At 44.0% G+C, this 10,723-nt stretch overlaps 1 protein-coding gene and 1 long non-coding RNA gene across 8 annotated transcripts; one reads left to right on the top strand and one right to left on the bottom strand.

Annotated features, from left to right (window-relative positions):
- Nucleotides 1-943: 943 nt before the first annotated feature.
- Nucleotides 944-4,596, bottom strand: LOC146399423 (uncharacterized). Its single transcript, XR_014818332.1, has 2 exons — nt 4,462-4,596; nt 944-3,387 (listed from the first exon to the last, which is right to left on the bottom strand). It is a non-coding gene; the product is annotated as an uncharacterized LOC146399423 (long non-coding RNA).
- A 112-nt stretch (nt 4,597-4,708) lies between these two features.
- CTSV (cathepsin V) lies at nt 4,709-10,393 on the top strand. Of its 7 annotated transcripts, none has more exons than XM_005653810.4 (8): nt 4,709-4,953; nt 5,954-6,090; nt 6,372-6,494; nt 6,598-6,744; nt 6,843-7,067; nt 7,766-7,931; nt 8,650-8,767; nt 9,986-10,393. In XM_005653810.4, exons 2-8 carry the CDS (start codon nt 5,965-5,967, stop codon nt 10,083-10,085), a joined length of 1,005 nt encoding a protein of 334 aa, XP_005653867.1. In that variant the 5' UTR covers nt 4,709-4,953; nt 5,954-5,964; the 3' UTR covers nt 10,086-10,393.
- The last annotated feature ends 330 nt before the right edge of the window (nt 10,394-10,723 follow it).

Genomic DNA, 10,723 nt, shown 5'->3' on the forward strand with positions numbered 1-10,723 from the left:
GGGCCCTAAATGCCCAAGTGTTCTTATAAAGAGAGGAGAAATCTTCCATAGACTGAAGAGGGGAAGGCAATATGACCACGGAGCAGAGATGAGAGTGATGCAGCCCCAAACCAAGGAGGACCTGGAGCCCCCAGAAACTAGACAAGGAGAGGGACAGGTTCTCCCCTAGAACCTCTGGAGAGAGTACCACCCTACAAACCCTGGTTTTCAGCCCTGATGACACTGATTTTGAACATCTGACTTCCATAAGAAAATAAATCCGGAGTTCCTGTCAGGTCCCGTCGTGGCACAGTGGTTAACGAATCTGACTAGGAACCATGAGGTGGCGGGTTCGATCTCTGCCCTTTCTCAGTGGGTTAACAATCCAGCATTGCCGTGAGCTGTAGTGTAGGTTGCAGACGCGGCTAGGATCCTATGTTGCTGTGGCTCTGGGGCTCTGGCGTAGGCTGGCAGCTACAGCTCCGATTAGACCCCCTAGCCTGGGAACCTCCATATGCTGCGGGAGCAGCCCAAGAAATGGCAAAAAAAGACCAAAAAAAAAAAAAAAAAAAAAAAAGAAAAGAAAAGAAATCCTCAATGCTTTAAGTCATCAAGTTTGTGGGAGTTTGTTACAGCAGCCATGAGAAACTAATACATGTTATTTCATGAAAAGACTTTTTCAGATTTGAGGAAGAGCTCCTCTGGCATCCAAAGGAAATTTTGTGGATTATACCCTTATCCTTCAAAGTCAGCTCCTATGTTACCTACTGCACCAATATGCTTTGCCATATAAATATATCGAACTTACATAAATATACCAATCATGACTGTGCTCATATGGTGTAAAATCAAGATTACTCTAGTTAAGCCCTGAGTAAAAACTGGAAAGCTTCAGAAAATCTGCCAGTAAAATTACATGTAGAATGAGTCTAAGTAAATGCACAGACTACACCAGGAGCAGTCAATGAGCACAAAGCTAAGAGTTTAATTAATTCCTGTGGATTGATTTACTCACTTAACAAATTGGCTGACTGTTTAACCCTATAGGAAAAAGAAGATTACAGTAGCTTGGGAAAATAAGTTATTTCACAAGTGGTTTCACAGGAACACAGTGGAGGGGGTTGATACATTTAAACAGGAGCCCCATTGTCCTGTGGGGCTCCTGGACACAAAAGCCTTTCTGTGTCCCCCATTTCTTGTTTGTAGGAAATAAGCTTCATTCAGCCTTCCCTGAGTTCCAAAAGGGCAGATGCAAACAGCTGCTCATCAGGGAAGAGAGGGGATGAGGAGACAAGGGAGAAACAGACAAGAAACAATGATGCTGGGAGTTCCCATTTTGGTGCGGCAGGTTAAGAATCTGGCATTATCTCTGCAGCAGTGGGTTCAATCCCCAGCCTTGTGCAGTTGGACTAAAGATCCAGCATTGCCGAAGCTGTGGCATAAGTGGAGCTGCAGCTCAGATTACATCCCTGCCTGAGAAAAATCCATGTGGAAGGTGTGGCCAGAAAAAAAAGAAAGAAACATGGTGCAATCTTGGAGCAGGATCCTGGTTCCTCCTGAAGGGATACACATAACAATATCTTTGAGCTCTTCTGCAGAACTAAAACCCCCAATGAATGGAAGACATTAGCTATTTGATGAAGCTTTCTTCATTCCAGAGAGAAAGTCACAATTTGATAACCTCCAGAAACCACAGGAGCCCATCAGAAGACTACCCAAAGTCAGATGATCTCTAGATTGAAGGAAAGCAGGCCTGATCCTTACCAGCAACCCTGACCCTTGAACCTTGATGGTAAGAATCCTCAGAAATCTCCAGGTTATGTTTGTTTGTTTGTTTTGGCCATGCCCACAGCTTGTGAAAATTCCTGGGCCAGGGTTTGAACCCAGCATCAACAGTGACAATGCGGGATCCTTAACCTGTTGCACCACAAGGGAACTCTAAGGACACAGGGTTTTGAGGGCATTCGTCCACTGTGTCCCTCTTTGCCTGGCAAAGCAATAAAGCTCTTCTTTTCTACCCCACTCAAAACTCTGTCCTCCCAGATTCAATTCGGCGTCCATGCACAGAGGCCGAGTTTCCCCATCAGTATTGGAGGGAATTGTTAAGCGGCTTCAGGGTCTTTTTTTTTTTTTTTTTTTTTGTCTTTTTAGGGCCATACCATATGGAGGTTCCCAGGCTAGGGGTCGAATTAGAGCTGTAGTCCCTGGCCTACACCACAGCCACAGCAACACAGGACCTGAGCCACGTCTGCTACCAACACAACACCACAGCTCATGGCAACACTGGATCCTTAACCCACTGAGCAAGGCTGGGGTCAAACCTGCATCCTCATCGATGCTAGTCAGATTCATTTCCGCTGATCTACGTCAGGAATTCCGATTCAGGGTCTTAAATACCATCCACAGGAGGTTTGTTCATTCCCTTATGGTTTAAAATTTCCAGAGATGGAATAAAGAATTTATGTTCTATTTCACTAGTGAGCAAAAGAAATGCTGACGGATGCACACAAAAATACACTTTCACAGATACCGCATCTTAGCATTTTAGTAGGAATCATTAAATTCTACCAACTGCATTTTATCAAAGGCTAAGGCTTGTCTACTTGGCTAAATTGTGCCTATTTCAATAACTAGCATTTATCTAACTCACTCTGCAGAGAAATGGGAGTAGAAGAAGCAAAGGAACCCAATAGTTGGTAATAACAAATCTCTGTAATGCATTATCTAACAGGTAGATAATAATCCACTCCCTTAGTTAAATGGCTTTCTCCTGAATTTAGACATCATTTGATTTAATTTTAGGTTCTGAGCACATTTGTTATAAAAAGAGCCTACTTTTCCCTCCGTTGCATTTGTATCACATTCTAAGAAACGAAGGGGCTCCCGCTCTTCAAAGTAGCACCAGCCACACAGTTTCCTGTCAGACTATTGCTCAAGTTACAGACATTCATGAAATAACAGGTTTTTCCACCACCTGCAATCTTCAGGAGGTGTGACCCAGGGCAAGTGTAAAACCCACGTGCTAGAGTAACTTGGATTTTTTGTGATAAACTGAGTAAACAAACGGACAATGGCTAGACTTTGTATGACAATAGAACCCTGACCTACAAAAGGCATCTCTGCAGCAACCAACTCAAAACAGGACTTCCTGAATGGCTACAAACTTCTTATTTCTGCTTCCATTTGCAGGACAAACCAGAGAAATCCAAATATTCTCCCCAAACCAATCACACAAGATGTTCCATTTCTAGTTAACCCTCCTCCAGCTCCCTCATAACAGTTTCAAATCAGGGCTTATGGAAAAGTCAGTTTTTTCCTTATAAAGCTTTTCTTCACCCTCCTCATAGCAAGTTGTTCCCACGTGGTTGGTCTTCCTTTACTTCCAAGTGTGACAGCCAATGACTAATCCTAAAAAAAAGAAGAAAAAAAAAATCTCCAGCCATATGCAATACAATGTATTTTTGTAACCACATGAGAATTTCATGCTCCTAGTTGTGTTTGAGAGGAAAGAGATTCTACTTCAAAGGGGATAAAATATGAATTTTAATAAGTTGATTTTTACAAAGACTATTCATCTGTGCCTCTACAAAGGTTATCAACTTAATTTTAACTAAGAGTTTACAGATCGACATGCACTGTGATTCTATTTTTTGTTATATAAATATCCCTAGAACAGAGTTAATGGGGGAGGGGAAGTGAGTGTTTATTTTCTAAAACATATTTTCTATAACGAATGTTTCTTACATAACTTTAAAAAGTAAAGTTCCTGATTAAACTCCTTAAATCTTTAGCTCTAGTTTTTCCTCCATCTAAAAGATGTCTTCAAGCCAGTTAAATCTAAACCCTGACATTAAATGTGACTAAACTACTTTAAAAAAAAAAAAATGTACCTTTCCTGTATCTCAAGAGAAGCACTTTGGATACTAAGGAAGACTTAATGATCCAAAATACAGAGGGAAGAAATGCGGTTTATGCCCTTTCTCAAACACTCGTCTCCCCTTTTTATTAAGCCAAATTTTCCTGGAAATAACTCGTTTTTGTTGGTTTTGAGAAAGGACTGAAAGGCGAGAAGAATCCCCCACTGGGGAGGACAGGAACAGGGCACTGCAAAATGCCACGACTTCCCTGCGAAGGTCCCCTTTCCCTCCTCCTGGGATTTGGGCCACGATCAACGCGTTCTTGTGTTTTAAAACACTGTAATTCCGCTTGGATTCTCCTCAATCCCGCGGGCTCAGCACCCCTCCGCCCCGCCCCACCTGTGCTGTGAAGCGGCAATCCCTAGACTAGACAGTTCTCAGCCCCGCCGCAGATTTTCACCCCAAACTGTAAGATTAAAGGAGGCGCAGGGTTACGCTCAAAGTCCACTTGGGGGTTCCTCTTAAGCGTCTTTTCGTGAACGAGCGCCAAATTCGAGGTAATTAGTTGATCTGGATCCCTAGGGAGGCGCTGGACATCCCCCCCGCTCCCCCCCCACACACACACCCCCACCGACTCCTCAGCGCTGCCCAGAGGCCCCCAGCTCTACTCTTCGGTTCAGGACAAAAGGCACGCAGCCAGGCCTCCCCTGGAACAGGTTGGGACACGGCGGCGTCACGCGCCGGGAGTACTCACTCCCGGAGGCCCCGCCTACTTGCCAGATCAGCCAATCGCGGTGCAGGCAGGCGGTGGGGGCGGGGCCGGGCGGGCCGCAACCCCGGGTCTTAAAGGCTGAGTCAGGCGCGACCCGGCCAGAACCTCGAGCCACCGCCAACTTAGGAGAGATACGTACGTCCGTGGAGTGCGCCTGCGTAGCGGTGGAAGCCGCAGGTCAGCGACCCAGTTCGGGGCCGAGGCGGGTACAGAACCGGGACTGGAGGAGGGGCTATCCAGGGATTCCGGAGAGGGGGCAGGCGCGACTCCCGGGAACGCCATCGTCTGCCCGCCTCAAGTTGATGAGGCTGGGTCGGCGCTGCCTCGAGCTTTGGCAGCCTTGAGGTGGGGAAGGGGGAAGGGCGATTTGGGGAAATCCAGGGCGGAGCTGAGACCACCCGAGGGTCCCTAGGCCGGTCAGCCTCGGGGAGGAGATGGGCGCAAGTCTGTGTTGGTCGCGGCAGTCTGTCCCCCCCGCCCCCCCGAATGCTGGGCTGTAGGGCCCGTCGCTCCCTGTATGAGTAAACATTTTCTGGAAGTGGCGGGCGTGTGCGGAGGGCTGGGAGCAGGGCGGCACGCCTCTGGCCTGGCCCCTCCTGTAGCACGCTTGCGGGCTCAGCCGGGTTCTCTGAGCCCCGGGTGAGTCTGGCCCTGTTCCGACGGGCCATACTGGGTGCTCTGAGTTCCGTCTGCCACAGGATCGCTGGGTTTGGGGGCGAGGGAGGGGGTGGGGGCTACATACGACAAGGGTAGGCACGGTGGAGCGCTGGGCACATTCTCTGCCCGCATTCTCCTGGGAAGGGAGGAGACTGGGAAGGCCTTCCAAAAAAGGTTTCAAATAAAATAGAGCAGATTCAATGGCATATCTCACCCCTGCCTTACGTGAGTTCGGAGGAAACTCTTGGGGACCAGGCCCCTACTTAGGATCAGGCATCCTAATAAATAAAATTCCTGGGTCACCTTGGTACCTTCAGTAAATAACATGGATCAATGATTTCTTAGTTTTTACCTTAAAATTCCGACCCATAAGGTACACCAGAAACCCTTATCAAAACCTAAAAATTATCGTTGTACTCATAGTGAAGTCTCTTTCAGTTCCTATAGCATTTGTTAGCCAATTTTTCCTTTTGATGGCAGAATTAAATACCTATACTTTGTAAGTCTTGGACCTGGTTATTCTCCCCTGATATCCTTAGCCTTCTTCCACAGACCTTCCATAAATATTTGAGAAGATCATTTAAATGTTTTACTCCAACATAGTGGCTCTATAATATCTCAAGAGAAAGTAGGACAGCTTTTTTAAAGGATTGATCTCATCAAATACTAATTTCTTTTCCTTCCCTAGGTTTTTGAAACATGAAACCTTCACTCTTCCTGACCGCCCTTTGCTTGGGAATAGCCTCAGCTGCTCCAAAACTTGATCAAAATTTAGATGCAGACTGGTACAAGTGGAAGGCAACACACGGGAGACTCTATGGCATGGTTGGTAACATGTAAAAGGGAGCCCACCGAGAATAGTTCATGCTTTTGGAGTTTGTAGCCAGAGAGTATTTCTGGAGGTTAGCTTTTTCCAAAGCCGTAACTTAATGGCACCTATTTCTGAACACAGCATGGGCGTATTTCCCTATGTCAGAGCTTGGAGAACAGCTTCCAGAAGTATAAATACATCCCTGATGATAGTTTTCCTTCTTCTCTGTCTACAAATCCACTTGGTGAGCATGGGTTGAATTTGAAGTAGAAGTAAAAATGATCATTGCCTCTAGAATGAAGAAGGATGGCGGAGAGCCGTATGGGAGAAGAATATGAAAATGATTGAACTGCACAATCAGGAATACAGCCAAGGGAAACATGGCTTCAGCATGGCCATGAATGCCTTTGGTGACATGGTGAGTATGGCCTGAGTTGCTGAACTTTGTGTGCTTCCTCTGCTCTGTACTTTAGCACAATAACCTCTTGCTTTTTCAACCTTTTATTTACTTGTCCTTAAAGACCAATGAAGAATTCAGGCAGGTGATGAATGGCTTTCAAAACCAGAAGCACAAGAAGGGGAAAGTGTTCCACGAATCTCTGGTTCTTGAGGTCCCCAAATCGGTAGATTGGAGAGAAAAAGGCTATGTCACTGCCGTGAAGAATCAGGTATGACAGTAAGCAGATCTTCATAAGAGTGTTTAGATGTATGGGCTCTTGTTAGTCTTTGTATTTGTCTTGTAAACTGATGGCTTTTTTATTTTCAGGGTCAGTGTGGTTCTTGTTGGGCTTTTAGTGCCACCGGCGCCCTCGAAGGACAGATGTTCCGGAAAACCGGCAAGCTTGTTTCACTGAGTGAGCAGAACCTGGTGGACTGTTCTCGGCCTCAAGGCAATCAGGGCTGCAATGGTGGCCTAATGGATAATGCCTTCCAGTACGTGAAGGACAATGGAGGCCTGGACACAGAGGAATCCTATCCGTACCTTGGAAGGGTAAATGGAGCTCCTTCTCTTGCCATTACAGCTCTGCTTTTGAACATTTTCAGAGATAACAGACACCATACTCAATGTTCACATTTTAGATGCAAACTGTCAGAACTGTCATAAATTATCAGCTATTGCACAGTTCTCTGATTAGATGATTAGCATAGCTTGTCTCTACATAACATGGAGAATACATACACCATTCTGCATATAACATGAATTTTTCTAAAGTGAGAAATTTCTTTCTTTCTTTCTTTCTTTTTGTCTTTTGTCTTTTTGGGCCGCACCCTCGGCATATGGAGGTTCCCAGGCTAGGGGTCAAATCAGAGCTATAGCTGTAGGCCACAGCCTCGTCTGTGACCTACACCACAGCTCACGGCAACACCAGATCCTTAACCCACTGAGTGAGGCTTGGGATCTAACCTGCATCCTTGTGGATGGTAGTCAGATTCGTTTCCACTGAGCCATGACAAGAACTCCAAACAGTGAGAAAGTTCTGATGGCCAAGTAGACCTAAGGGATCTTATTGAAGAAACATCTACTAATTTTTCAATTTCAAACCAGTCAAGAGCATTTTGCTTCCTTTATAAGAAAATTGACTTACAAATCATTAAGCTGCAAACTGCTGAGTCTTGTGATCCTAGAATTCATGTTTCCCTGAAGGTAGATGGTCGTAATCAAGTCTCTTTCCCCTTTGCCTTTAAAAGGAAACAAACAGCTGTACCTATAAGCCCGAGTGTTCTGCTGCCAACGACACCGGCTTCGTGGACATCCCTCAGCGGGAGAAGGCCCTTATGAAGGCAGTCGCAACTGTGGGGCCCATCTCTGTTGCTATTGATGCGGGCCATTCATCTTTCCAGTTCTATAAGTCAGGTAGGTGTTTGTCTTTAATTATAAAAATTTAGGCAGGCAGCATAGTGATTGACTTTGGTATGCAGTCCTGTTTTCAGGACTGTAGAATTTTTAGTGTATGCATTTAATAACAGGGAGGTTTCCACTTGATATTATACTTTAAGCATTTTCTCATGATAACAAACTCTTCATAAAATTTTTAAGTGGCTATGTAATCCATTAGCTATATACAACCTAATTTATGTAACTATTTTCCGGTTGCTGGGCCCTCTTTCCAAAAATTTTTTGCTACTGTAGTTAGAACTGTAAAGAACCCTGTGGTTCAGGTATTGTGTGTGTGTGTATGTGTCTGTGTGCGCAAGCACACACATGCGCTCTTCTCTCAGTTGCCATGGTAGGAGTAGAAGGGATTATGCTAGTTAATGTTAGTAGTTAGTAGGTGAGTGCCTACATCACCTTAGCGTAGATAACTAGATCTTATTATTGGAAAAAAAGTTTTAAATAGAAAATTTATCTAAGATTGTGCTGAATTTCTTTGATTTCTGGTGAGTTGAATTTTCCGTTTTCCTTTTCATTGACCAATACTATTTTTTTTGTCACCAATTTAAGTCTTACTTAGAATTTGTTTAGGGCATTTCGCTGAAATTTGAAATGCCTCTCTTAGCTGGTTGATAAGGGTGGGTTACTGTCAGGTTACACTTGGAACTCCTCGCCCCAACATTGGCTTTCACTCTCCCAGGCATTTATTATGATCCAGACTGCAGCAGCAAAGACCTGGATCATGGTGTTTTGGTGGTTGGCTATGGCTTTGAAGGAACTGATTCAAATAGCAGTAAATTTTGGATTGTCAAGAACAGGTATGAAACTCCAATGTTTACATTTTAAATTGAAAAGGGAAATCCTTGATGTTCCCGTCATGGCTTAGCGGGAACAAAGCCATGACGGGAATCCATGAGGATGCGGGTTCTGTCCCTGGCCTCACTCAGTAGGTTAAGCATCCGGTGTTACTGTGAGCTGTAGTGTAGGTCACAGACATGGCCCAAATTCTGCGTTGCTGTGGCTGTGGCATAGGACAGCAGATACAGCTCCAATTCAGCCCCAGCCTGGGAACATCCATATGCCACGGGTGCAGCCCTAAAAACACAACAAAAAGGGGCATCCTTGTTTGGAATTACTATTTGATTTCAGGTCCAAAACAGCTCAATTTTGAAATCCCAGAAGTCTTTCTCCCACTTCCAGTAAACACAGAAGTACTGATATGTGATTATCAGTTTCTGTAACAAGCTTGTTGTGATTATTGTGTATTTATAGCACTGCATTTCTGAATTCAGAATTTTCTTAATTCAGAAACACATCTCAGAGTTCCCTCTGTGACACAGTGGGTTAAGAACCTGACTAGCAGCTCGGAATGCTGGATAAGCATGGATTTAATCCCTAGCCTGGTGCAGTAGGTTAGGGATCTGGCATTGCCACAGCTACAAAGATCAGCAGCTGCAGCTCAGATTCAACCCCTGGCCTGGGAACTTCCGTGTACTATGAGTGCAGCCGTTAAAAGAAAAACACACCTAGCCCCAAGGGTTCCAGATAAGGGATTTTGCACCTATAGAGTTGAGGGCTGGTTTCCTTTTTCTGTCTCTCATTTTTGAACAAGGAATAAATAGGTGTCTCTGCTGATTCTTTCAGTCTGAAAGACTGTCCAGCAATCAGATGCCTCTGTCCATCCTTTTGTTATCACTTGATGTCCTGTCATTGCAATTCTGCTTCCTAGCTCTCAGAGGTCTTTGAGGGGTTATGAGGATCAAATTTCACAACTAAATTTCTTTACTTGAGATGAGGTATGAGATAGCCTGTGGAGATAGCCTACTACTTTGGACTCCCAGTTCTGCCACAATTTCTTATCTTAAAAAAGTCAAGATAAGGACCCACAGGAATTAAGATACTTAGAAATGTAACAGAATTTCAAATAGTACCTGATAATGGTAAGCCCTGTTTTAAAGATTAGTGTTTATTATTATGAATGAAGCTCATGTGGACCTGATTCCTTCTATAAAGTGGAAAACATGTTCTTCTTTCAGTTGGGGTCCAGAATGGGGCTGGAACGGCTACGTAAAAATGGCCAAAGACCAGAACAACCACTGTGGAATTTCCACAGCAGCCAGCTATCCCACCGTGTGAGCTGACGGATGGTGAGAATAGAGGACCTGAGGACAGCACATCTGGAGGAATTTTATCTTAAAACTGACCAAACCCTTATTGTGTAAGATAAGACACTTGAATCATTGAGGATCCAAGTTGTGACTTGAATTCTGTGACATTTTTATAAGGGTAAAATGTTACCACTACTTTAATTACTTGTTATAAATAGCTTTATAATGTTGAAGATTCATTGCTTAACTCTAAGACTTTTGAATTTTCATTTTTTTAAAGGATGTATAAAACTTTACCTTTTAAAATAAATTTGAATTCAGTACATAATGGCAAAACTTTCTCTTTTTAATGCATTGACTTGTAGGATTTATAATTGGGCTGTAAAGACATAACTGAAGTGCCAGGGGTGCATTAAGATAAAGACACTGGGTGGCTTTCTGGATCTTCTAGTTACAAATACACAGATTTTAGAGTAGCTGCTCATGAGCTGTGTTGATCCAACTCTTGAATCTCGCAAAATGTGACAATCTGGAAGGACAAAGATAAATTGTTTTAATTAAAGAAGTACAATTCATTTTTTAGAAAAGTGAATAGACATAGATTCTTAGGTTTAGGATACTAGAAAAGGAGAATGCTCTTTCTTTGACTCAAGATGGTAATAATCT

This window comes from Sus scrofa, chromosome 10 (assembly GCF_054392235.1).
Source record: "Sus scrofa isolate SSC_HxYL_T2T_F1_AM1 chromosome 10, Sscrofa_HxYL_maternal_Yorkshire_Landrace_v2.0, whole genome shotgun sequence".
Lineage (NCBI taxonomy): Eukaryota > Metazoa > Chordata > Mammalia > Artiodactyla > Suidae > Sus > Sus scrofa.

Bases quoted from the DNA above. Each gene is read 5' to 3' on its own strand.
- CTSV (XM_005653810.4), top strand. From the start codon at position 5,965: ATGAAACCTTCACTCTTCCTGACCGCCCTTTGCTTGGGAATAGCCTCA. The intron at 6,495-6,597 runs GTGAGTATGGCC...TTGTCCTTAAAG, and splicing joins TGAATGCCTTTGGTGACATG to ACCAATGAAGAATTCAGGCA. The intron at 7,932-8,649 runs GTAGGTGTTTGT...TCACTCTCCCAG, and splicing joins TTTCCAGTTCTATAAGTCAG to GCATTTATTATGATCCAGAC.